This window comes from Panicum virgatum, chromosome 2N, assembly GCF_016808335.1.
Source record: "Panicum virgatum strain AP13 chromosome 2N, P.virgatum_v5, whole genome shotgun sequence".
In the NCBI taxonomy this organism is placed as follows: domain Eukaryota; kingdom Viridiplantae; phylum Streptophyta; class Magnoliopsida; order Poales; family Poaceae; genus Panicum; species Panicum virgatum.
In genome coordinates this window covers 55,099,933-55,127,822 of record NC_053146.1, presented here as the reverse complement: position 1 = coordinate 55,127,822, position 27,890 = coordinate 55,099,933, and the positions used below count along the sequence as shown (strand labels likewise).

The 27,890-nt window shown below is 49.4% G+C and overlaps 1 protein-coding gene and 1 pseudogene across 1 annotated transcript; one reads left to right on the top strand and one right to left on the bottom strand.

Moving 5' to 3' along the window:
- The first annotated feature begins 8,191 nt into the window (after positions 1–8,191).
- On the top strand, positions 8,192–12,053 carry LOC120658173 (protein NUCLEAR FUSION DEFECTIVE 4-like). The gene is made up of 2 exons (XM_039936412.1): positions 8,192–9,664; positions 11,230–12,053. The coding sequence occupies exons 1-2, from the start codon at positions 8,475–8,477 to the stop codon at positions 11,705–11,707; spliced, it is 1,668 nt and encodes a 555-aa protein (XP_039792346.1). The 5' UTR covers positions 8,192–8,474; the 3' UTR covers positions 11,708–12,053.
- A 6,268-nt stretch (positions 12,054–18,321) lies between these two features.
- Positions 18,322–21,852, bottom strand: LOC120662787 (annotated as a pseudogene).
- Between the last annotated feature and the right edge of the window lie 6,038 nt (positions 21,853–27,890).

The window sequence follows — 27,890 nt, the reverse complement described above, 5'->3', positions numbered from 1 at the left end:
TAATTTCACTAACATTAGTTGGTTGCTACCAATTGGAAACTGCTACGACTTTCTCAGGGTCGACTGCTACTCGTTCTGCGGTCAGAATATGTCCAAGAAAAGCCATTTTCTCTAGCCAAAATTCACACTTGCTGAATTTTGCATAGAGTTTGTTTGCTCTCAACTTTTCCAAAACTACCCTCAGATGTTGCTCATGTTCCTGGACACTCTTGGAGTAAATAAGTATGTCGTCGATAAAGACTACAACAAACTTATCTAACTCGTCCATAAACACCTTGTTCATGAGGTTCATGAAATAAGCAGGTGCATTAGTTAGTCCAAAGGACATTACGGTGAACTCAAACTGCCCGTAACGGGTGACAAATGCTGTCTTTGGAATGTCGCTTTCTCTAATCTTGAGCTGAAAATATCCTGACCTCATATCGATCTTGGAGAAGTACTTGGCTCCTTTTAGCTGATCGAAAAGGTCATCAATCCTGGGGATGTGGTACTTATTCTTGATGGTAACTTCGTTCAGTGCCCGGTAATCTACACACAACCTCATACTCCCATATTTCTTTTTGACAAATAGAACTGGGGCTCCCCAAGGCGACGAGCTTGGTCTGATGAAGCCAATTTGTTGTAGTTCTTCTAGCTGCTTCTTTAATTTCGCCAATTCAGTGGCTGCCATCCTATAGGGTCTCTTGGCTATAGGAGAGGTTCCAGGGACAAGGTCGATGACAAACTCTACATCCCTGTCTGGTGGCATTCCGGGAAGTTCTTCAGGGAAAACATCTGGGTATTCGTTTACTACCGGGACTTTTTCCAAGGACTTGGCTTCCATGCTAAACACCATTGGGTTAGATCCACTTTCCTGGGTATGGCAGGTTACTCGTACTCCTTCTGGGTTCGTTAGGTGTACCACTTTGTCAGTACAACCTATGAGACCATTGTGTCGGCTTAACCAGTCCATTCCAAGGATCACGTCTATTCCCTTAGACTTAAGTACTACTAGGTCTGCTAGAAATTTTACCCCACTTAAATTGATCCTTACCCGTAGATAACCTAGTTGACACTTGATGTCACCTCCAGGCGTCCGGGTTAATAGGGGTCTTTTTAGTAGTACTGTAGGTATATTGTGATTTTCCACAAAACTCGAGGATATGAACGAGTGTGATGCTCCAGAATCAAATAGTACTGTTGCAAGAGCTGAGCTGACTAGGTACTCACCGAGCAATACGCCCTGAGCTACTTGAGCCTCTTGCGCGTTGATGTGGTTGACGCGGGCTCGTCCAAATGACTGCTAGGGCTGCCTCATCAGCTTAGTGTTGTTGTTGGTGTTGCTGTTGTTGCGGATGGAATCTCGGTTGGCACCTGACAGAACAGGCCTTGGTCCATTCACCGTGTTGGAGAAGGCTGATGTCGCAGGCTTGTTCTTGGCATATGGGCAGCTGGCGATGAAATGCCCTGTCTCTCGACAGTTGAAACAGACCCTAGCATTACTGTTGTTGGTGGTGACCTGGCTTGCATTGCTCTACGGGGACTTTATTGTGTTCTGGCTCCTAAACTGTGTGTTAGGGGCCTGTGGGCCTGTCACCTGAGACTGGGTCCTATACTGCATTGGGGCCTGATATCTTGGTGCCATATAGCTGGAATTTCTTGGTTTCTGGAAGCGGTCATGTTGGCGGGCCTTGCCTTCCAGAAACTTGCACTTGTTATCCTTCCTTTCTCCAGTTTTGGCCCTCTTTGTGAGAATAGCCTTGTTCATCAGAGTATTGAAGTCGGGGTAGATCTGAGGGGTAAGCAAGGTCCGGAGTTCTGGGTTCAATCCTTTCTTGAACATGTCCTGCTTCTTTTCATCATCGTTCACTTCCTCTGGTGCATATCAGGTCAATTCCATGAACTGATGGGTGTATTCTTCCACTGACATGCTTCCTTGCTGCAGTGCGCGGAACTCATCCGCCTTGCGCTTCATGGTGGCCGAGGGGATATGGTAGCGGCGGAACTCCTTCACGAATTCCTTCCAAGTGATGGTGGAAGCATCTTCGGCAGCGGCACAGTAATTCTCCCACCAGGCCAAGGCAGTCCCGGTGAGTTGGTGGGCTGCCAGGAGAACCTTGTCTCGATCCTGGCATTCGAACGGCTCGAGCTTCCTTTGGATCACACGCAGCCAGTCGTCTGCATCCAAGGGGTTGCTGGATCCGGCAAAGGTGGGCGGCTTGGTCCTCAGAAAATCTGTCAGCTTGTCGTTCATGGTCTGCTCTCGTGGCCACTTGTTGACGAGGGCATTGGCCAGTGTTTCCAGTATGAGGGTCTGGTTCTGTATTATCTGTGCTAGGTCCCCGAGGGGTGGTGGTGGTGGCAGTGGCACTTCTCCTTGATTTTCTCCTCTGTTCTGGCTCACTTCTTGTTCCTCCTGAGGAGGGTTCTGTCCATTAGGCTGTACTCCTGCATCAGCGGCCGCGGGGGTCCGGTTGCGGGAGGCCCTCGTACCGCTTCGGGAAGCCATCTGTAGATGGGGTAGTGTCTTTGTGAGATTGAGATTAAGATTATGTTATGTTTAAGTTGCTTAATTCGTATTTTTAAAAATTCAGAATCCACCTTCCACCGAAAAGCACACAAACTAACAACAAGCACACAAACATAGCAAACAAGCACAAACAACTTTATTACTGCAAGTGAGGGTACATCACGGGGACACGACTAAAACGCGTACTACACGTCCGGGTACAGGATCACACTTAAAGGGTACAACTTAAGATAGAGGGGCTGGGAGGGTACAACACTAGGGTGGCGTCGGGCATTCTACTTGCGGGGCGAACCTTCTTCCGGGGCGGAGTGTGCGAGTAGTCCTTGCTCGCCGTCCTCTAGGTTTCCGTTTTCCTAGGGTTGCGCAGCAGCTTCTCTTTCAACGGCGGCAGTACACCTTTCAGGGTCCTCGGGCGGGGCTTGTGGGGTTCTCAAGAGTGGTGCCCATCCTATGACGGGTGTTCCGAGTAGAACATGGTCTTCCCCAATTGCCGGGACTGGCGTTCCGCTTCTGGTCCATTCTTGCATACGCCGGTCTCGGGCTTGTCTGAGGCTCTCCTGAGCAACCGCTTCGCTGCTGACCGCGGTTGCGGCTCTTGCCTCGGCTTGGGCTGCCCAGATCTGCTGCAGTCTTACCGCGAGCTCTGCTTGCTCGGCTCGATGGGTCTGTTCTCTCAGAATGTTGGCTTGCTCATCAAAGAGCTGATCCAAAGAGGATAGGTAGGTAACCACTTGGTACAAGGGGTCTTCTTCATGGCGGCGCCGTTCTAGACTTCTCATGCGAGCTTCCCAAACTGGGGTTCTGATGGCCGGCGGGAAGAACCTCATTGGTGTGGGGGCGAGGTGTCTTTCAAAAATCCGGCATAGATAACGGAACGCCTTCCTGACGGCCAAGGGATAGGTGTCCTGGTGCCTAAACCCTGTGGCGTTCACTCGCCATGGCTGGATGTCGGGGTAGCGGTCACTTTTGGTGATGAACAGGATCACCCTACAGCGGAGGGTACCATGGTGCTCGTACTCTCTGCTGTAGTACCTTAGGCGTTCCGTAACGCCAAGACTTTCCAGGGCATTGATCAAGAGGCTGGGGAAACCAAGTGCAGCTTGACAATTGCCCTGGGTCTATCCTTTCTCAGCCATCTGAAAACAAAGATAAGGTGAATAAGTTTGCACAAATATTTGGGTACGAAAGGGGGTAGATGGTATTTATTATTACAACATGGTGGGATACAGATTTCAGGGATACACGATTATTAGGATAGGGTTCTAGCTTGGAGCGCTACTCCTATCATGGGGACTCTTCTTCGGTCTGGATAGGGCGTTTCTTTGGGAGAAGACACTGCTCCATCATAACATCTTCGGTCTGAGTACCCTTATCCCAATGGGTCTCTTCGGGTTCTTCTTCTTCTTCTATCCATCCACCTATTCCTCTGTGAGCCTCGTATTCTTGCCATTGGGCTTGGAGAGCGGCTAGGGAATACTCGGCGCGTGCGGCTCTTGTCCGTTGTTCCTCCAGTTCGTGGGTTGCCTTTTCTGCCCTGTGGATTTGGTGCTTCAATTGTGTCGTCTGTTCGCTGTAAAGTTCATCTGGGCCGGTGAGGTAGATGGATAGGTGGGAGACCGTATCTTCTAGGTCTTCTTCTTCTCTTCCAAGTCCTCTCATCCGGGCAATCCATGAGCGTCCTCTTCCTTCAGTAGGCGGGAAAAATCCCATAGAAGTCCGCTGAAGATGATGCTTGTAGATCACACGCAGACGTCGCAGGGCTTTTCGGGCGGCTTTTCTATAGGTGTCCGGGAAGTGAAAGCCAGTGGTGGAGATGAACCAGAGGTCTACGTCAGGGTAGCGGGTGCTTCTTACCACGAAAATCATCACGTCGCACCGAAGAGTGCCCCTGGAGTCGTATTCCCGGTAGACATACTCTGGTGGGTCTAGGGATGGCAATTGCACCCGCGGATGCGGGTATCCGCGGATTTTAGACCCGACGGGTGCGGGTTCGATATTCCACCCGTGGGTGGACCCGCACCCGCACCCGCGTATTGCGGGTGCGGGTTAGAGATTCCACCCGCGGGTGGACCCGCACCCATCCACAAACAAAGAAACTCTAACCCAACGTGCTTAGGTAAGGCTTATTCCAACTATCCTAAATATAAAATGAGCACAAAAATTTATAGATTTATTGTTAGTTTGTCGTTAATACTTTGAATTTGGGAATTTGTTGTTAGTTTGCCCTTATTACTTATAGAAATGTAATGTTTGACTATTTAAATTAAAGGATTTGTGCATTTTTATTATATCTTTTGTCACACCCGCGGGCACCCGAAACCCGCCCGAAACCCGCAGGTGCGGGTGCGGGTGCGGGTGCGGGTGTAGAAATGCACCCGCGGGTCTACCTGCGGGCGGGTTTTTTTCCAACCCCGCGGGTTTGCCTACGGGCGGGTTTTCATCAAACCCGCACCCACATCCGCGGGTGCCATCCCTAGGTGGGTCCACCACTCCGATGCATTCCAGGCTGAGTATCAATAACTTAGGAAGGCCGAGCTCTGCGTGGCAGATTCCGCCACTCTATCCATTGTCAGCCATCTGGAACAGGGTAAGAATCAGCGGTGAGTGTTTGTGTGGAAAAAGGATTAAGTAATGAAAAATCCTAATGTGAAAAGGCCTGAAAAGGGTTTCAATCCTAAAGGTCACGTCCTACGGCCAACCTACGGCTCTGATACCACCTGAAGTGTCATCTCATGAGAGAAGACTTAAAAGTGATACAATATCAGTCCCGGGAGGCTGATAACACTTTTATTACATCAGATGGTACATCACCGTACAACTCTACGCGGAAGTGGGCAGTGAAGCGCCACTATCGCGAGGATTACAACTAACACCCACACAATGATATTAACTACGAAGAGGGGGTCATCAGAGTCTTACGCCATACGAAACTTCCTACGGGTGACCCCATCCACAGGCAAGGTTGGGTGCAGGACGGAACCTCTACTCAACATCTTCGGTAACGGAGTCTGGATCTTCCTCTGTAAAAATTAAGAATGGGGTGAGTACAAACGTACTCAGCAAGTCCAACCACACCCACGGAGGGGGTATAAACAGAATATAATACACAGGGTAAATCAAGGATGAGGCTAGGGTTTTATTTGCGGAAAGCAAATTTTGATGCAGGGGTTCGTTTAAAAGAAAGGATTTTCAAAGCAAGTTTTCTTGTACCAAGTAACACGTAGTGTTGATCCACACAGGATCCAAGTTTTAAGTTGCTACCGGACTCCTCATCCGCCGTAGCACACGACACAACTGCCGGACACTTTTCCCAAAACAACTCACGCCAACCCGTCCATTCCCAGAAGAAACATTAGTTATGTGACCACACCATAACTCGCCCAGTACCGTGGGCACGACTATTCGAATAGATTTTAACTCTGCAGGGGTGTACAACTTTACCCACAAGCGGGGTACCACAGTTCGATCACCGTAGTGTCGGTGCAGATCCCAACAAAGCCATTACCCACCTTAGCTAGACCTGACTAGCCATCACGGGATCCACCAAGGGGTCATTGACCTATCACAAAGGTTTTAACTGGGGCATAAGTCACACAGAACTAATCCCTTGTCCTTATTCACCCGTTGCTCTCAGCTCTTCTGATGGCTATCAGACTAACTAGTGGGGTTTATGCTAAGACGTTGCCAATTCAACGGTCGAGTGGTTTGCACGATAGTGGAGTTAGGTGAGACGACACACCAACTCGGTCCATAGTGGTGACAAGATGGATATCTCCCTTCCCTGCTCTGCCACACAATCACGAGCACACCAATCGACAAATCACACAGAAAATGCCATCCATCCCGTCTAAACTCATCTTTCGAAATTCCACATTTCTCCCTTCCCACACACGCACACATTTTCTTTATAAAACAAGTTGTATTGTATATAAGTTCCTAAGCGTTCTAGCAGCGATTAACGTCCAAACAAAACACATTCAGACATTAATCTAGGTGGTCAATGAATGGTTATAACAAATCAAGGGGTGGCTATCCAACCATGTTTTCAGCAGGCAAAATATATACAACTTTATAAAACAGGCTAATAGGTTGTGTTTATAAAAACTGGGACAAAACATGCATCAAAGGATGGGATTGAACTTGTCGTCTTCAAAGCCTTCCGGGGAGGTCCTAGTCGAAGTACTGTCCTTCGGGCTTGGGGTCGCGGAACTGGTCCTCGTTCGCTTGCTCGCAGTACTGCTCGTCGACGTGTTCTCTCTCATTCACACCGTGATCTACGATGCATACAAACAAACACACAATCAAGAAAAAGATATAAAAGTTTTATCGCTGAGCTCGATTCGGAAACAATTAAGATATGGAGATAGAAGTAATATTTTTTGGGCGGTTTCCTAATATCATGGCCAAAACTATGTTAGGATTGGCATGGTAAAATTTCAGGTCGATTGGAGATTGTTTGGCGCATTAAATGACAGGTTATATAAATGTTTAGGGGTTAAATAAGGGGCTAGGGACCTGTTTGTAATTATTCTTGAGAAGGCAGGGGCTTGTTTGGTATTTTAGAATTTATCCGGGTCATTTTGAAAAAGGTCAGGGGTTTATTTAGAGATATGTTTATATGAGGGAAGGATTTATTTTGAAATATAATAAAGGAAGGGTTTAATTTGCAAAAAAGTTAAAAGGTGGGAGGGCTCTTAAACAAATAGAAGAGAGGGGAGGGGGTTTTGGGCATATTTGCCCTTTTCTCCTTCCTCCAGACCAGGAAACAGGGGAGGGGCAGCGGCGGCCCCGGCCGGCGGCCCTGGGGCCTCGGTGGCGACCGGGTAGGAGGGGAAAAGGTTCTGGCCGGCTACAAAAGTAAGCTCTTGTTTAGTTGCATCCAAAATTCCAAAATTTTACAAGATTTCCCATCACATCGAATCTTTGAACACATGTATGAAGTATTAAATGTAGCTAAATAAAATAACTAATTATTACACAGTTTGTCTGTAATTTACGAGATGAATCTTTTGAGTCTAGTCCACCCATGATCGAATAATAATTACCAAATACAAACGAAAGTGCTACAGTGTCAAAATTCTAAAAGTTTTTGCAACTAAATAAGGGCCAAAAACTGATAGCCCATTATACCATTTACTCCATTTTTTTTCTAAGCCCAAATTTTTCTGGTGGATGATTACATGCATGTATTATTCATCTAAAATTTTAATAAAAAAGCTTATATGCTTTTATTTGTGGATTTGATAGCTGATACTACAGTAACATCAGAAGATATTGGCGAATGCGAGGACAAAATATCATACTACAACCCATCAAACGGGATCGAACCATCAAACACCCCATCACAGATCTACAAACCCAGACTAAGGGTTTATTTGAAGGTGTTGAAGTTGAGCGCTAAACTTTAACATCTATTAGCACTCATATCTTTGCTTAAATTATTAAGTTAGGCTAAATTTTAACCCATTCTATAACTATTTTTATTTGGATACGCTAGTACATACTAAAGTTTAGCATATTCATTCACTAGCGCCTTGATCAAACAGATCTAAAGTAACAAGTACAAGCCCGACTCAAATCCGGCACCAACCCAAATCCATGCCTGACCCTATTTAAACCGGTACCACCCCAGATCCCAGCAGCCTTTCAGGCTCTATAAAAAGCGACCATGCCCGGGCCACCTCCTGCTTGAAGACACATTTCCAAAACCCCGTCGGTGCGAGGACACACGCATCGCGACGCCCCCGCACGCAGGCACGGACCCCGGGTCTATCTCACGCACGCAGCAGGCGCGGAAAGCAACCCGCCTTCACCGCCCCCGCTTGCCGTCTCCCTCCCGTATCGTCGTCTTCCTGCCCGGGACGCGGCCAAGTAGCAAGCGCCCGAACCCCCAAACCCAAGCCTCTGGCGGCGCCCGCGCCACCTTGAAGCAAGCGCCCGTGCGATTGGCGGGTCGGAGTTGGATATGGTGGCGGCGGCGCTGGACGCAATGGCGGGGACGCGATGGGGGCGGTGGCTGGGCCTGGTGACGGCGGTGTGGGTGCAGTGCATCTCCGGCAACAACTACACCTTCTCCAACTACTCGGACGCGCTCAAGACGCTCATGGGCCTCACCCAGCTGCAGCTCAACGGCCTCTCCGTCGCCAAGGACGTCGGCAAGGCGTTCGGCCTCCTTGCGGGGCTCGCCTCCGACCGCGTCCCGACCTGGCTCCTCCTCGCCATCGGCTCCCTCGAGGGCCTCCTCGGCTACGGCGCGCAGTGGATGGTCGTGTCCAGGACCGTCGCGCCGCTCCCCTACTGGCAGATGTGCGTCTTCCTCTGCCTCGGCGGCAACAGCACCACCTGGATGAACACCGCCGTGCTCGTCACCTGCATCCGCAACTTCCGCCGCAGCAGGGGCCCCGTCTCCGGCCTGCTCAAGGGATACGTCGGCCTCAGCACCGCCATCTTCACCGACATCTGCTCCGCGCTGTTCGCCGACAACCCGGCCTCGTTCCTCGTCATGCTCGCCGTCGTGCCGGCCGCGGTCTGCGCGCTCGCCATGGTGTTCCTCCGCGAGGGCCCCGCCGGCGGCGCCGCGGGCGCGACCGCGGACGAGGCGGAAGACGGGCGCTGCTTCGCCGCGATCAACTCGCTCGCCGTGGCCATCGCTCTGTACCTCCTCGCCGCGGACCTCACGGGCATCGGCAGCGGCGGCGGGGTCGTCTCGGCCGTCTTCGTGGCCGTGCTCCTGGTCCTCCTCGCGTCCCCCGGCGCCGTGCCGGCGCTCCTGGCGTGGAAATCGTGGATGAAGGCTCGCAAGGCCACGAACGCCGACCTCGAGGAGGCGGAGTCCCTGGACGCCGCGGCCGCGCCGCTCCTCGTCGCGGCGAAGGCGGCGGGGATGAGCGAGGAGGACAAGGCGCGGGCGCCCGGCGAGCGGCCGCGGCTCGGGGAGGAGCACACGATCGCGCAGGCGCTGACGTCGCTGGACTTCTGGCTGATGTTCGCGTCGTTCCTGATGGGCGTGGGCACGGGGCTGGCCGTGATGAACAACCTGGGGCAGATGGGCGTGGCCATGGGCTACGACGACGTCTCCCTCTTCGTCTCCATGACCAGCATCTGGGGATTCTTCGGCCGCATCGCATCCGGCACCATCTCCGAGCACTTCATCAGGTACGTTACGTTACGCTCCTCCCCAGCCCCCCAATCCCATGCATTTCCTCCGGCAGCATCTGCGCTGAGATTGACATGGAATCGAGAATCATGGAACTCGAAATCCTCCGAGCCGGAATGAGACTAAGATTACGATCATAGAACTGGAAATGGAATAGAAATTCCCCACGCCTCTGTTCGTCATAGGACCGTCCCTCCGTAGTACGGAGTCGGTGGTGGACTGGTGGATAGTGAGCTCCGCCTGGAAAAGTCAATGTCGCGACTCGCTTAGAAAAAATTGGCATGGTCAGTTTTTTTTTTGGAAAATTAAGGCCTTGTTTACTTCATACCGGAGTACATTCTATGACTGAGAGAACAAGGGATAATTTAGGCACTTTGATTAAGATTAGGCTGTGCACCATTTGTGGGCAACTAAGCATTTGTTGCTTTTTTTTACCTCAAAGGTCGTGTGATTTATTTACATTTAGTCAGTTTGAACGACAGTGATGCGGTGCGATCTATTATCTTATTATTTGGCCAACAAACGGAGCCTCCATATTCGCTCTCAAGGCTTAGAAATTTCTAGGTTAACCGGAGAAAAAAATAAAAATAAAAATTACCCACCAATGCCATTATGAAAAATTAAATATAAAATATCATTTAACTATGTATTAGTTACAAATATATACTATTAATAAAAACTAAAGCTAACAACAATCAGTCTAAATAAAACGAAAATATGAATAATTACATGCATAATATTATTAAAGCTCAACAAATCAAATTGTTATTATAGATAGATCATATTGAATTGTTTTAACCAATTTACGATAATGAGCAAGATAATATATGGTAAAAAATAATATAATTTTTAAGTAAAGATACAACAACATGCAAATTTTTGAATTTACTAGCCGCGCGAATGCGCGGGCTATACGCCTAGTTAGTATTATATGCCGCGCTCAAAGCCAATTGGGAATATAGTATTATATGCCGCGATTAGTAACTGATTGGAGTACGTTAGGCGTATCACGGTAAAAACAAAGGATGAGTAAAAACAGCTTAGCGTTGTAGGGGGTGGCAAATGAATAAAGCAACTGACTACTGCATTCGTTTTAAGTGCATGTCCTTTTCCTGTGGCGGTGTGGCGCAGTGCTGCCTCTTGTATCGACCGTGCCTTTTTCTTATGGGATACTTCGAGGCAAGCCATTCCCTTCAAAGCCAGTTCCAGCTTTCTTTATGCGTGGTTGTTCAGTCGACTTGTTAGATTCTGTATTTGGTGATGTTTCACATAGATAATGCGCCATCACCTTTGTTTTGTTTCATGATGCGCCACTGTCATGGTTATGACTTATGACAAAACGAGAAGATGAGATTCGCTTTTCGAGAAGATGAGATTCGCTTTGTAGAAGCTTTTGCAACTTGACATTGCTATGGGAGTGTCGGTTTCTTTTGAGATCTCTGGACTTGTTTGAATGTGACAGTCGATGCATGCTTGATGCTTGCAACTGGCTTGTTAATCATTTTGCTCGCTTGATTCTGATATAGTTCTGACCTCCTGAATGCTCAATGTCTGAATTATTCAGGACAAGGGCGATACCACGCCCGCTGTGGAACGCGGCCTCGCAGGTCCTCATGGTCGTGGGCTATATCGTGATGGCCCTGGCCATGCCGGGCTCCCTCTTCATCGGCTCGGTGGTCGTCGGCGCCTGCTACGGCGTCCGGGTGGCGGTCACGGTGCCGACGGCGTCCGAGCTGTTCGGGCTCAAGTACTACGGCCTCATCTACAACATCCTCATCCTCAACCTGCCCCTGGGCTCCTTCCTCTTCTCGGGCCTGCTGGCGGGCCTCCTCTACGACGCGGAGGCCACCGCGGTGCCGGGCGGCGGCAACACCTGCGTCGGCGCGCACTGCTACCGCCTCGTGTTCCTGATCATGGCCGTCGCCTGCGTAGTCGGATTCGGCCTCGACGTCCTGCTCTCCGTCAGGACGAAGCGGGTGTACGCCAAGATCCACGAGAGCAAGAGGGCGAGCAGGTCGGCCGCGGCGCAGAGGGTGAGCTAGCCTCGCTGCTTCCGTGGAAAGCCCGAGGGATGAATGGATCGCCATCAGCGTTCTGGGGTTCCAGGCCTGTAAATTTTTGTGTGAATAAGGGCAGGGGATTCATGTCTTGATTCTTTGGACAAGATGGATGGATCGGATTCGATTGCTTGGCACCGCCATATGGCCTATGGGAGCGTTGGTTTGTTACAAGTGTTGCTTGCGGATTGTAGCATCATTGGAGTACTGGCTGGGGGCTGCAAAATTTTGTTGGTTCCCCTTACAGTTCGTAGTGGTATGTATACGGTGTACTGTTCCTGAACACAACGATGTAAACTGGACTTTTTATCGTAGTATGTATTTTGGTATACGTGTTCTCATAATTCCAAATGCATTTTCGAAAAAAAAATTGATTTGATCTTCTGAGCCAGACTGCAGAGCAGTACAAATGTACAATGCATAAATCTCTTTGGCTGTGTTTAGATCCGCGAAACGCGGGTAAAAAGGGTCACATCGGATACTGTAGTATACTGTAGCATTTTTCGTTTGTTTGTGATAAATATTATTCTATTATAGGCTAACTAGGCTCAAAAGATTCGTCTCGCAACGTACATCAAAATTATGTAATTAGTTATTTTATTTACCTATATTTAATTCTTCATGCATGAGACAAAAAATTTGATGTGATAGATGAATAGTGAAGTTTGGAGAGAGAGATTTTGCAACTAAACACAACCTTTGTTTTTTCTTATCTTCTCTTCCTCTTCTGGGCTCTGGCTGCTACTCTAATCAAATCAATGCCTAGAATTATAACCCTGTAAGACGGTTAATCAATAAAGTTCAGGTAGCCCAAGGGCTGCCGTAGTTTTCCTCAAAATAATAATAAAAAACACAAAGTGGAGCGTGCATAAGGGGTAAGGTTTTCTTTGCGTGTATTTTTCTTCACTTCTGTCTTGCACTCATGGTCAACAAGAAAATGGGATCAGCTGGTGGTGCCTCTATATAAGCTTGAAAAGAGCCGTTCCTGGTTTCTCGAACGAAGTAGCGACATATTTATGGGCTCGTCATCGTGACTCGTGGCCTTGTCTTCGGACTGGTTGGGCAGCAGGATGGTGTTGCGGTCCTCCCAGCGTCCCGTGGATCGCCGCGCCGCTGAGGCCCAGTTGCGGCCGCGAGCTCGACCGGACTAACATGATTAAACATTAGAGCGTCTCCGAGAGTGCCCAATAGGGTTGGAAAAAAAAGCTCGTTAAGCTGGCTTGGTGGCTCGTTTCAAAATTTCTCCGATTACGTTCGTTCTTTTTTTTAAATAAAAATTAGTTTATTTAGAACAAAAATCAATTTTGACAGGCTCGGCTCGGCTCGTTATGCTCGATTTGAAGTTGCATATCAAATAACACGGGAGACTATAATAAATACGAATATATTGATTTCGAAGAAAGCTCGAAAAAAATCGAGGCTCTGCTCGATTCCACCACTGCCCAAAAAATAAGCGGTAAAAAAGTGGTTTTAGGATCTTGCCAAAAATTATTGGGAGGAGAAAATGATCCCTCCACCAACAGTTCCCAAAAATCAGTTTAGATAAATTGCTGCCATGTCATACATTCTTGGGCCGAGAATTTGATCTCCTTCCGCATCCGCTTTGAGCACTGTCTCTCCTCATCTTTGTTGATCGACGCCTTGGCCTCCAGTAAAAAATCAGAGAGGGTTTGTAGTACCTGTGTGTAGGATGAAATTTATGAATGGAAATCATGTTTGTGCGCCCAGAATTTATAACCTGGCAGCCCAACTTATAGTCCAGCAGCTACAGGATAATGGCAAGTTTGTTGGCAGTGGATCTCGGAGACGTTGAAGCACGGTCAGAGGTACATCCTGTCTGCACAGCACAACACACCATCGTACGTGACGATGATGACACCATCGACACAGGAGCAGCGGATTGGGAGCGCTATGCGACAGCGGAAATTTGGATCGCAATACCGCCTATATTGGGCGCGCGGAAAGATTGGGCACACTTTTGGCCCACTGTTGGAGCAATTTTTTTTTTGATTCATTTCCAAAAATGATTTTTAGCGATATATTTTGGTCACTCTTGGAGATGCTCTTACTTGCACAATGAGTCATAAAGCGTAACCAGGCCCGTCCCGGCAGGCGTTCGACCGGTTTAGCCGAACAGGCCCCCCAAATTCTCACGCTACAGCCCATTAGGCCTATTAGAATTAGGCAATTAGTCCATATTTCCGGTTGCCAGTGCTCGATTTGCCTTTTCCCCGGCCGCAGCGCAACAACGACGTCTCGCCTTCTCTTGCAGCAGCTCGCACATCGCACGATCAGGGCAGTAGCGAGTAGGGTAGGGCCAGCCGGCGGCGTCGCCGCAGCGAAGGCCGCCGTGACCCCGCGACGGCGCACCATCTTGACGACTTACCGGCCGACTCCACAGTCCGCACGCCTGCAGGCTGCTGCGTGCTGATCGCCTGAATGCCTGGACTTCAACAACCGTAAGCCAGTAAGTAGTGCTACTTACTGCTAGTCTGCTACAAGTCATTATACTTCTTTTTATTTAATGGATATTTAATGGATAAATGATGAATCGATCGATAATTGATTGATGTTTTGTGTATGTGTGCATCAGTTGATCTAGACATTTATTGTTTCAAGATCAAATCATGTCTTCTGCAAACCGGTCTAGAAAATATGATTCAGATTCTCAAAAGCGTAAAAAAAAGCACTTAAGAGTGACATGTTGAAAAAGATTGATTATGAGTATATCATTAAAAATTTCATTTCAAGAAACACAAAAAGAATGATGCTATTCAAGTAAAGATTATGCATGCAATATTAAACAGGTATGAATTTTGATGTTTTCCATTGCTATTTAATAATATATTGTATATTCATTAAGTTTATATTGTATTTTGCTAGTCAAGTAGGCCCCACTTTAAACATTTGTACATGCCCCGTTTTTGACGGGACGGCCCTGAGCCTAACTATTAGGGCGTCTGCGATGGTTAGCTATTTAGCTAGCTAGATCTGATGTGGTAAAAAAAAGTAGAAGAGAGAGTAGTCACTAGCAATGAGCAAATAACTGATATATTCCACGTAACCCAAAAACATGTGAGAGGAACGTGTTGATCCAATAGAATAAAATAATTTTTTATTTTCTCTTTTACTTCCATATTAACAAACTACATAGCTAGTACTATCTATTATCATTGCGGACGTCTTTAAGGGGACCAGACCCAATATATATACCTTCCCAATCAATAGAGATCGGTTCTAGTCATCAATCTAAACAAGCCCGTAGTAAGTTCTCAGCAACTGTAAATTGCATATCGTGTCTCTTAACTTATCCAGAAACATGCACAAATGCTTTTTATTTCTTCTGATCTCATGTATGTTCATCTCAATATCAGCTGCCAGAAGATGGCATGAAGCTTAAAAGCCAAAAAGTCGTATACATAATTTTGTACAGGCTAATAACTCATAATACTTTAATCACACAAGACTTGAAGAATTGCTGGCAGCACAACTGATAAAAAGATGTTACGAAAGTACTTCCGAAGATCATGTTAAACAATCAACCAATGTATAGTGTCCACAATTCTAAAGGTTACCTATATTTAGAGCTGGGACTTGGGCCGTGCCTACCCGGCCCTCTTGTGCCTCTTGCCATGTCGGGTCTAGATTTCTAGGCACGGTCGGCACCATGCTAGCACGACAAGTCTTTTACCAAGCCCAAGCACGGCCCTCCAGATATTTAGCAATTGGATTCTATATTCGTTGGATAAATGTTACTATTACATGATTACATGATTTCTATATTCGTTGAAGCATATAAACTATGGATGATAGGAATATTACATGATTTCTTGAATGAATATTTCCTTACATGATTGCTGTTAATTAGAAAGGATGATTAGCTACCATAATATAACAATGAGCTACGTACGGGCCGACGGGCTGTTTTTGTGCCGTACCGGCCCAAGCATAGCCTAAAATGCAGACCCCGCCATACAACCCATCGTGCTGAGATTCTAGGCACGACACAACCCTCATGTTTGTATCGTACCGGCAGGACCCAAAATGTGTTGTGTCATGCCAGCACGACCCAAAATATTTCGTGTCGTAACGTGCTTTTGGTCATGCCAAATGATCGTGCCGCAGTCTGCCCAAAAATAGCACAACCCAAGTCCCAGCTCTACCTATATTGCCTTGGTTGCCTTGTCTTTTTAGGTCAGGGTGGAAATTTGGTTCTTCGGTTCGGTTAAATTCGATTCCAAAAAAATAGGAACCGATCGGTTCCTAGAAATTTCAGGAATCGAGTATGTCGGTTCTTGATTATTTCGTTTCAGTTTTGGTTCTAACCGAACTTCTTTTACTAGAAGCTAAGATAACAAGAAAACATACATGTTCTATAGCAAATTTAGACAATACTTCGCCTATTTTAGAAAATTATAATGGAGAAAGGAACAACAACAATAGTAAGAGAAATACATAATAATTGAAGTATGATACATCACATATAAACTAAAAATACTTTTACGAAATGCAAGTTTTATGTAATTCGGTTCTTTCAGTTAATTCGGTTACCCGAGAGTAAGAACCAAATTTTTTTCCGGTTATTTTGGTTCCATACTTTCTGGAACCGAATAAGGAACCGACTTTTCGTTTCGGTTATTTCGGTTCGGTTTTCGGTTCTCGATAAATTATGCTCACTCTGATCTCAAGGCTGGTTTAACTTCAATCTGTTTGGTCCATTCACACAGTAGGATATTTACTTCATCTGGAACTTCATCATTTGGAGCATGACCTGTTAAATTCACCATACAAAGAAAGATATAATGATGAAAAACACAACTTCTGAAAATGATATTAGTAAAAACATTAAGTATTCTAAGCGGCGTTGAGCAGGCGGAATCCAGCGTAGGTGAAAAAAATAGGAGAGATAGAAGCGGACGACTCGCTACGCTACACTGGCAAAAAGCGGGCGGAGATCCTTCCACCATCTCACCAGCTAGACTGACCTGGTGTTTCTTACCGCCGGCCACTCCTGGAGGGCATGCATGAAATATTAAATATTAAATAAAATAATTGATTATATAGTTTGACTATAATTTGCGAGACGAATTTTTTAAGCCTAGTTAACTCATGACGGGATAATAATTACTAAATACAAATAAAAGTGCTATAGTATTTTAAACCCAAAACTTTTTGCATCTAAACAAGGTCCAAGTTTTGCAGCAGGTACGCCGTACGCGTGTCCATCGTCCGTCTCCCACACGCGGACATGCCACAGCGAGAGACACTGCTGGAGTTTAATGCTGCACAGGCAGCGACGCTTCCAAGTCTAGGGTCTTGTTCGGCTGGCTGGCTGGCTGGATGACTGGCTGATTTGGCGTGAGAGAAAAACACTGCTGGTTGGCTGGCTGGCTGGCTGGCTGGCTGATTTAGCGTGAGAGGAAAATACTGTTGTGGCTGGCTGAATCTCCCAGCCGAACAAGACGAAGGAGTGACATGCATGCATGGTGCATGGTCACTGGGACGTGGGGTCTACGCGTGCCATGTGTACCCACTCTGCCTTTTTATACACCCGGCGGCGGCGTCCCTCCATCCAGTCCCACTGCACTCGCGCTATAGCTCGCCGTCTCCTGCATCTCCGTCTTCTTCGGTCTCGGTCATCTCCCCCGCCCCTGGCCAAGGTCCGGCGACCACGCTCCTGATGGACGTCTCCTTGCTTGGTCGGATGGAAGGCCAGATCAAGACAACGACGAAGGATACGCGGAGCCGTGGCTGCTTCGGCTCATGACGTCCGGATGGGTCTGCCATTGGACGCTCGCCAACTGCTTGACCTCAAGGTACTGTGATCAACTCCATGTACTCATCACTATGCGATGCCATGGTGTTGGATCTACTGTTCATTTTGTTGCTGGCTTCCTGCTGCTCCCTGCCAGTGCTGCAACGTGCAGCGCGGCCTGACGCCGTCGCAGGCCGCCGGTGGGCGCGCCGTCCTGCGCGCCATGCTGTGGTGCGCCGTGGCCGGAGCGGCCGCCGCGGGCCGACGCGGGGCCCGTCTGGCCCTCGTCCTCGTCGCGCTGGCGTTCATTGCCGCCACTTACTGCGCTAGGATCTGCCTCCTCTGCCTCTTTGTCGCCACCGCCGAGCGAAGCCTGCTCGGCTTCCTCGTGACCCTGACCGTCGTCCTCTGCACCGTCTACGACGACATCCTCTCGTTCATGTCCCTCCTCCGTGGATTTGGACCGGAGATGGAGGAGTAGGGCCGCGACGGCCGCTACTAGAAGAAGCTGCCTCAAGCCCTCAGCAGAATAATTGAATGATAGTAATTATGTGATTTGCTCGGTTATGAACTTAGGGGGTGTTTAGTTCCCAAAAAAATTTCTAATTTTTTGACACATGCATAGAACATTAAATGCAGTTGAAAGAAATAACTAATTACACAGTTTAACTGATTATGATGAGATGAATCTTTTAAGCCTAATTAATTTATAATTAAACATTAGTTACCAAATAACAACGAAATGTGCTACAGTGCTCAAACCTAAAAATTTTCACCAACTAAACACCCCCTTATGATGTAATGATTTGCTCGTTACTAGTTGTTGCAGTGATATTTCTACTTGTCAGTTGCAGCCCTTGGCGCCGAACCCAATCCTCTGTTTGGCCACGTCGTACACTACCGTGAGGGTCTTCTGCTGCGTGTTCCCGAGGATGTTGACGGACGTCTCGTCCCATGTGGACGCGAAGCCTAGGCACGTCTGCGACACCGTCGATACGTACAGCACCCCTCTAGCGTTGAGGCTCACGGTTGCGCCGCCGGCGAACACCAGGTCCACCGACGGTACCTTCACTCTCGTCTGGCCGGTGAAGTTATAGCATGTGTCGAGGAGGGACAGTGGTGGCGCCCTCCTTTAGCCGGCCATGGAGCGAACGAAAGCTGATCGCAGAGCGGCGTAGGCCCGCGGGGGCAGGCGGGTGATCACAGTACCCGAGTCGATGATGGTGCCTCCCGCCGCGAACACGGCCGGGGGGGGGGGGGGGTCCCGATTTCCCGGCCGGCGACCTTGACGGCGACGAGGTTGAGGTAGTAGGACCACGGCTCGGGCCCGCTCGCCATCTCCGTGAACTGCGTGTTCGCGGGCGCCGCCGCTCCGCCGCCGAAGGCTAGGTACCCCTCGGCGCTCGGCGACGATGGCAGGCAGTAAGAGAAGCCCGCGCCGTACTTCGTCGCCGCTTGCGAGGGCAGCGACATCTTGCCGCGGCCGAGGCCGAAGAGCCCGTCGGTCTTGCCGAACAACCCCGCGTCGTCGTGGCCGCACCCGAAGACGAAGATCGGGAGCGCGCGGGACGCCGCCAGCGTCAGCGCGTCGCGGGCGACTGTGCCGTCGGCGTGCGAGTAGTCGTCGTAGGTGACCTCGTACCGGCACTCGCGGTCCGCCGCGCAGCTCTGTGTGTCTGGGTCGAGTTCTCGGCACACCGGCGCGCCGCAGGGCAGGGCGGACGGCGGAGTACGTCGACGACCGCGCCGGGTCGAAGAGCGGGTCCTGCTGCCCGTAGCAGCGCACGCACGGCTCGCACTGCACCCACGACTGGTCGCTGCCCGTGTCGATCTCCACGGACAGGTTCCTCGCCGGCGTTCCGAGGCCGACCGTCATGATGTAGTTGGTGGTTCCGACAGATGCCCCCAAGTACGCGGGCAGAGAGACGCCCTCCGGGGCACGGGGCACGACGCTGATCGCCGGCGCTCCGGCCATCCTGCGGCGTATGGAGTCGACCCTGTCCTGGTCCCGTTCCAGGATCTCCTCGTGGGACCGCGCGTGGCCGCGGGCCTGCAGCGGCGAGACGGGCCGTTCCGGTGCACGACTCTGACAGCCGAGATGTCTGGTGGCTGGTGCTACTGCATTACAATCGAAACGAAGATAAACAAGTTTTTTTTTACATCGAAATGAGATTTAGCAAGTCCGTTAGCAGCACAAAACTGCTCTCTTCTGTTTGTTAAATGCAGAGCTAAGCTACCGTGATCCTGCTGACTGCTTGTTGCGTCTCATTTGCTTCTTGCACTTGAACTCTTGAGGCAATCTACTACTATCTAAAAAGAAGGGTTATTTAGTTCTCATTTGCTTTTTACACTTGAACCCTATAGTTCTGACTCTCCTGTGGTTCTGCCTTCGCTCGGCTCTGCCTCCGCCGCGTGGCTGCCCACGCTAACCGACGTCTCCCCTCTCCTTTTCCCGTCTGTTGACCTCACCAGTTGCGCCCCTAACATGCGCCCCCCCTCCGCCTCCCCATGCCCCCTCCTGCATCCTCCCCGTCGCCCTTCCCCCACACTCAACGCCTGCCTGCTCGCCGCCACCGCTGTCACCCTCGCACTCGCCGCCTCCCCCTCACCACCACCCTCACCCCTCCTGCGCCCTCCTCGCCCCCCCTCTCTCTCCGCCCGCACACTTGCCGCCACCGCTGTCACCCCCGCGCTCGCCCCTCCCCCTCGCCTCCACCCTCCCTACGCCGCCTCCCCAATCCGCGCGGGGAGAGTGTTAGAGATCTAGGCAATTTTTGGTATATTTTAATTTCAAATATTATTATCAATTTCATGACATAAATAAATGATAATATGTGAACAAAATATGTGCTTGTGTTCATGTTATTCTTACTAATAAGCATGAACAAAATATTAAACCAGAATAGATTTAGAGTGTACCCCAAGGCAGGACCAGTGCCAGAGGCACCGGGTGCGCCGTTCCCATGACTGGACATTGTGTTGGTCAGAGCTGTTCGATGTAGCCAATCTTAGTCGTTGCAGTGCAGACGGCCGTCGGGAGGTAGTCGAGACGATCTTGATGTTCACTTGGGAAACACAGTTACAGTCACCGGAAGTAGAGGACGTAGTCGTTCGGCCACCAGGAAGTTGTGGACGTAAACGTTCGGCCTCCGGGAAGTAGACGAAGTAGTCGATCAGAGAGCGAGCAGTCGCGTCAAGACACTACCCAAAAACCTGATTGCCCCGCTATCCCGAGCAGGATCTCAGCATTGCAGAGGTTTCGGAGGTCTGCTCTCGCCAGAACTGTGCTCGCAGCGCTAGTGATGGGGATTGAAGAAAGTAGCTGAGTGAGAAAGGAGAGGTCTCCTAAGCAGGAGTACCTAAGAGCTTGAGACTGTTGTGTTAGAATAAGAAGGGCTGGTCTCCTTTTATAGTTGATCCTAGAGGAAGGGGGGATGAACCTGGACACCTCTAGGTGTAACAGTAGCCATCAATTTGCATCATTAATCGGTCATCAATTCTCTATTTTAATCACTATTTATTACCCAGCCATCACTCTCCTCAATTACAACATGGTATTAACATTCTCATAACTCCATAGCATTAGTAGTGAGGTTTAATTTTTTTTCCATTGAATTATTGAATAATTGGGCTAAAAAGTCCCTCATATTCCAACAATCCCCACCAAGAATTTCAAGCCTCACTGAAAAATGCTCTCAATCCCTCTTTGATATACCAGTATTTGATAGAGACTGTTAAGTTGAACTTCCATCTAGGACAAATGCTATATTTATTCACAACTGTACAATGGACTATGCCTTGAATTGTCAGTCTTGTGCAAACAAGTTTGACCAGAGCCCTACACTGGTACTAGGCTGCATAAGCATCCCCGCGGTTTGGAGCTTATAAGTCATACTCCATGTCTTTCATGAGTTTCTAGAAATTACCCACTTCTCATAGACTATGACCAATAGTCAGACTCATATAGGTGTGTTTCTTATAGACATTCTGTCGGTACCCCAGGACTGGGGTACCCCCTCTTGCTGTGTCTAGGCAAGGAACTTGTAGTTATCCTTAACTACATCCAAACAGCCGGACCCCTGCGGTCCGGAGTCCTGTTCTCCCAGCAGCGGCCCGGACCGTTCCACAGTTGGGAAAGGTCCGGAGACACCACGTGTCCCGGAAGAGGCAGGAACTCGTGCGCAAGCAGCCGGGGCTCCGGACCTCCCAAGGAGACCGGACCCCCGCAGGGTCCCGGACCCCCTGTATAGTAACCGGACCCCTCACTAAGGGAAGAAATCGGCACCCCGCGTCGGGGTGGTCTGGGGACGCCACGTGTCTGCAAGATATGGCCGTTTGGGTTTCCTTACTAACGTTCACCAACCATTGCATTCATTGCGGTTGGTGGACGTCTGCATTGATATGACAGAAGCTGAGGTGTTTCATTGACCAGGGGACACTATTGATCGCGTATTACCAAGGCAGTGAAGCCGCTGGCGCCGCCCATACCGCATCTGCCAGCCTGCCGTGACAGATGGATACGACGGCTCGGCTTCGCCCATTATGACGCTACATAATAGCCTCAGCAGGCCACGCCGCAAGCTACGCTACTCCAACGGGCGCCTCGCTGATGGGACAAGAGAAGACCCCCCCTGAGTCAGAGGAGCAGCAGTACGCATATCGGAGGAAAGATTCGCTACCACTGTAGCCACAGTCACGTTGGGCCCACCTGTCGGGGCATCAACGTTCTATGTATCCGCTCCCCCTTGATCTATAAAAGGAGGGGGCGCCGCTAGAAAACCTCAGGCTGGGCAAGAGCCAAGGCCAGCAGAGGATAGGTTCATTCACACCACCAAGAACAATACATCTCCCAGTGGACGTAGGGTATTACGCTCCGGCGGCCCGAACCACTCTAAATCGTGTGTTCTTGAGTCCTTGTCTCAGCGTAGATCCAGCCCCATCGCCTAGTACTTCCCCGAGTACTCCCTCACTGGGAATAGGCGGGTGCGTTCCGCCACCCGGCTGTGGGTACCCCTAGAACCCCACAACATTTTGGCGCCGTCCGTGGGGAGCGTCAGGCGCAGGTTGGATCTTCAGGCCTCTGGGCTGTGTTCTTCCTCTGCAACGATGAACCTGAAGATGAAGGAAGGCAGGGCCACACTCACTCCACCTGTCTTGGCACCGGCGCGGCAACGCCCTCGGTGCGGCGGCGCACGACAGCGACGCCTGTTGTGCGTCGCCACTGCGACACCTCGGAGCCGGCGTAGCGGCGCACAACGGAGGCGCCGCTGCCCCTACGTCGACTCAAGGTTTTCTCTCAAGCAACGACCACACCTCCTCTGCGGTGGCATGGTGTCGGCTCAAGGCTTCCTCTCAACATGGAGCCTGGAGCCGACGGCCATCCCGGAGGAAGTGGACCGTGTCGTCCTGCCGTCTCCAGCACCGGAGATCCACCTCAGCGTTGCTCGGTGCTGCTGCAGACAGGACCCCGCCACCTCGCGCGGGGCCCCTGGCGCTAGCACCAAGGACAAGCCGGCGAACGACCGCACTTCTCCACGCGTCGCACCGGTCCATCTGCTGCGCAAGGGCTCTGGTTTCCATCGGCAACGGCGACGGCAGGGGGAGGGGGCCTCTTCCATTCAAAGCCAAAGAATTTGTCTCATGCCATGTAAGCATGTGACAGCTCTTAGGCAAGGAGGGGCCCCCCGAGCTCCCGAGGTGATGTTGGATGATGCGGTTCAGGCACGTCCAGGGCGCCTTCACCTCCGAAGAAGAACACGCTGTATAGCATGCAGCCGTAGGTTACTCCTAAGAAAAGACTAAGAGAATTCCTCCTTTGTAATAACGTGGCGCCTACGTGTGTGTCCAGAGCGGTCAAGGTCCGACCTTGTAAACCCGACCTCTGGCCCTATCACACAAACAGGCAAAAAACGGTCCGGAGCGGTGGAGGTCCGACCTCGTAATCCCGACCTCTGACGTATACCGTGACAACCACAATAATAAAGGAGATTTTCTTTCTCAGTTTTACCTAGGCTCCGCCCTAGGTTACATTTATTCGCCTTGGTTTAACTATTCTTTCCTCTTGAACGGAGTTTCCCTTGTTGCTAACAATTCAAGTTAAGCTGCTAGCTATGGTCAGGTGAAGACACCCCTTCTAGCTGGAAGGCAGTCCGGACCCCTGAGGACCTGCTCTGGAGAAGTGGTGCTTGTATCCTGGGGTAGAGAAGCTCCGCGTAGCTTAGCCTGGTAATGTACCCTAAGTTTACGTACTTCACTACCCTGTTACAAGTACTCTAGTATCCAGGACTGCTGTCTTTAGAGGTCCCGGGCTCCCTTCTAGTATAAGGTTTGGTTTCTTTACACCTTACTATGAGGTCTGGTAGCATGCTTCATCAGATCGTCAGCAACGGTCACTCCAAGTCCACTCCGGTGGCCCGCTCCGGCGGAGACCGCTCGCCACGGTCGACAAGAGCCGGGTCCGGGAAGTGGTGCTTACTCCCTGAGCGATCCGAAGTCTGTGTAGCCACTTAGCTTGGTTCCGTACCCTAAGCCTACACCTTCGTCGCCCAATGGAGAGCACTCTAGTACCTGAACCTGGCAACAGGCATACCGGCCTCAGGGGTCCGGGATGCCCGCTCTCTCCATGAGCACACCAACGCAATCAACTTGCGTAGGGACACATCACGATGGTGGCCCCACCTGCGGGTTCGTACCTCTCCCGAGGTGGGCCCGGGGGCCACTGTCGGTACCCCAGGACTGGGGTACCCCCTCTTGCTGTGTCTAGGCAAGGAACTTGTAGTTATCCTTAACTACATCCAAACAGCCGGACCCCTGCGGTCCGGAGTCCTGTTCTCCCAGCAGCGGCCCGGACCGTTCCACAGTTGGGAAAGGTCCGGAGACACCACGTGTCCCGGAAGAGGCAGGAACTCGTGCGCAAGCAGCCGGGGCTCCGGACCTCCCAAGGAGACCGGACCCCCGCAGGGTCCCGGACCCCCTGTATAGTAACCGGACCCCTCACTAAGGGAAGAAATCGGCACCCCGCGTCGGGGTGGTCTGGGGACGCCACGTGTCTGCAAGATATGGCCGTTTGGGTTTCCTTACTAACGTTCACCCACCATTGCATTCATTGCGGTTGGTGGACGTCTGCATTGATATGACAGAAGCTGAGGCGTTTCATTGACCAGGGGACACTATTGATCGCGTATTACCAAGGCAGTGAAGCCGCTGGCGCCGCCCATACCGCATCTGCCAGCCTGCCGTGACAGATGGATACGACGGCTCGGCTTCGCCCATTATGACGCTACATAATAGCCTCAGCAGGCCACGCCGCAAGCTACGCTACTCCAACGGGCGCCTCGCTGATGGGACAAGAGAAGACCCCCCCTGAGTCAGAGGAGCAGCAGTACGCATATCGGAGGAAAGATTCGCTACCACTGTAGCCACAGTCACGTTGGGCCCACCTGTCGGGGCATCAACGTTCTATGTATCTGCTCCCCCTTGATCTATAAAAGGAGGGGGCACCGCTAGAAAACCTCAGGCTGGGCAAGAGCCAAGGCCAGCAGAGGATAGGTTCATTCACACCACCAAGAACAATACATCTCCCAGTGGACGTAGGGTATTACGCTCCGGCGGCCCGAACCACTCTAAATCGTGTGTTCTTGAGTCCTTGTCTTAGCGTAGATCCAGCCCCATCGCCTAGTACTTCCCCGAGTACTCCCTCACTGGGAATAGGCGGGTGCGTTCCGCCACCCGGCTGTGGGTACCCCTAGAACCCCACAACACATTCTGTAGGATAACATCTTTATTTCAAGAAAACAACTCATTTATTTTAAAGAAACCACCTGGAACACATTAAGGTATAGACCAATCTGCCATACAGATTAGAAGAGAAATGCACCTTATAAACGAACTGAGCCATTTAACAAAAGTTCTCTTCTCTGAGTCAGACTTTAGTTTGTTTCACCATCCTACTTCACGGGATCTCCGATCACATATGACAGGTTACCACTATAGAATGATTCACATGGGTTTCAAGCCCAATTCCATAGATGCATTGTGTATCACATTCCGTGAAAGACCCTTTGTAAACTGATCTGCCAGATTTTTAGCCGTCTGAACATAGTCCAAGGCTATTACTCCGGAGTTTCTCAATTTTCTGACAGATTTCAACCGTTTTTTCACATGCCTTGATGACTTCATGTTATCCTTTGAACTGTTCACCTTGACAATCACAGTTTGATTGTCACAGTTCATTAGAATTGCCGGTATCGGTTTTTCAACTATCGGCAAGTCCATAAAGAGCTCACGAGGCCACTCAGCCTCAACAGTGGCGGTATCTAATGCTGTGAGTTCTGCTTCCATAGTTGACATCGTTAAGATGGTCTGCTTGCAAGATTTCCAAGTAACAGCTCCACCACCAAGTGTAAACACATATCCATTTGTGACCTTTATCTCATCGGCATCAGAAATCCAGTTTGAATCACTATACCCTTCTAGTACCCTAGGGTACCCGGTGTAGTGAATTCCATAGTTCATTGTCCCCTTTAGATAGCGTATTACTCTTTCAAGAGCCTTCCAATGATCATCTCCCGGGTTTGAAATAAACCGGCTCAGTTTGCTTACAGCAAACGAGATGTCAGGTCTTCTAGCACTAGCTAAATACATCAATGACCCAATGATCTGAGAATATCTTAGCTGATCTCGCATTATCCTTTTGTTCTTTCTCAGAATCAAACTGGCATCATATGGTGTTGAGACATGTTTATAGTCGCTAAAACCAAAGCGACTTAACACCTTCTCCACATAGTGAGTCTGTGTAAGAATCACCCCACCATTGCTCTTTTTTACCAGCTTTATGTTAAGGATAACATCAGTTTCTCCCAGATCCTTCATCTCAAAACTTTGAGATAAAAAATCTATGACTTCCTTAATCACATTAAGGCTAGTGCCAAAGATCAGTATGTCATCCACATACAAGCACAAAATCACTCCTTCAGCCCCACCATAGCGATAGTACACACATTTGTCAGCTTCATTCATAACAAAGCCATCAGACGTCAAAGTTCTGTCGAACTTTTCATGCCACTACTTAGGCGCTTGCTTGAGACCATATAAAGATTTCAACATCTTATAAACCATTCCTTCTTGACCTTTTGATACAAATCCATCTGGCTAATCCATATAGATCTCCTCTTCCAACTCTCCATTGAGGAAAGCCGTCTTAACATCCATCTGATGAACGAGAAGACCATAAGAGGCTGCCAAAGAAAGTAACACTCGAATTGTGGTCAATCGGACAACTGGTGAATAAGTGTCAAAGAAATCTTCTCATTCTTTTTGGGTATAACCCTTGGCTACAAGTCTAGCCTTGTACTTCTCAATAGTACCATCTGGCCTAAAATTTTTCTTGAACACTCATTTGCATCCAACCGGTTTACATCCATAAGGACGTTCAACGACCTCCCAGGTACCATTAGACATAATAGAATCCATCTCACTCCTCACTGCTTCCTTCCAATAGACAGCATCAGGAGATGAATATGCCTCTTCAATGGTTCTGGGTGTATCATCCATGAGGTATACAATGAAATCAACACCAAAAGACTTTACAGTCCTTTGTCTCTTGCTCTTTTTAGGAGCATCATTGTTATCCTCCTCAGAATTTTCCACAAGTGTAGGTTCATTCTGTTCTATCGGCTCAGCAGAGCTATCATACTCGATGAACTCTTGCCTAGATGAGCTTGTTCCATCTCTCATGGGAAAAACATTTTCAAAAAATGTAACATCTCTGAACTCCATTATAGTACCAACATGCATGTCAGGTACTCCAGATTTCACTATTAAAAATCTATACCCAACACTGTGAATAGCATAACCTAGAAAGAGACAATCCACAGTTTAGGTCCAAACTTACGTTTCTTGGTTATTGGCACACTCATTTTTGCCAAACAACCACATGTACGTAAGTATGAAAGTGTTGGACTTTTCTTCTCCCATTCCTCGAATGGTGTTATCTCTTTATTCTTTGTAGAAATACGGTTTAGGACATGACATGCAGTCAATATAGCCTCACCCCACCATTCCTTGGAAAGTCCCACTATTTCTAACATGGCGTTAACCAAATCAGTTAGAGTGTGGTTCTTTCTTTCGGCAACCCCATTTGACTGAGGTGAATAGAGAGGTGTCCTCTCATGAATTATACCATATTCCTCGCAAAATAAAGTGAATAAGTTTGTGAGAGGACCTCGATGTCGCCCAGAGGAGGGGTGAATAGGCGCCTACAAATTTCCACTCAAACATAGCAGATTAAAACACATTGTCTGCCAAACCCGGAACTTTCGGGTTTCAAATCTGGAACTTCCGGATTTGGACTAGACAGTGGGTGAACTCGGAACTTCCGGGTTTGTCAATCCGGAACTTCTGAGTTCACTCCGA

Bases quoted from the DNA above. Each gene is read 5' to 3' on its own strand.
- LOC120658173 (XM_039936412.1), top strand. From the start codon at position 8,475: ATGGTGGCGGCGGCGCTGGACGCAATGGCGGGGACGCGATGGGGGCGG. The intron at 9,665-11,229 runs GTACGTTACGTT...TGAATTATTCAG, and splicing joins ATCTCCGAGCACTTCATCAG to GACAAGGGCGATACCACGCC.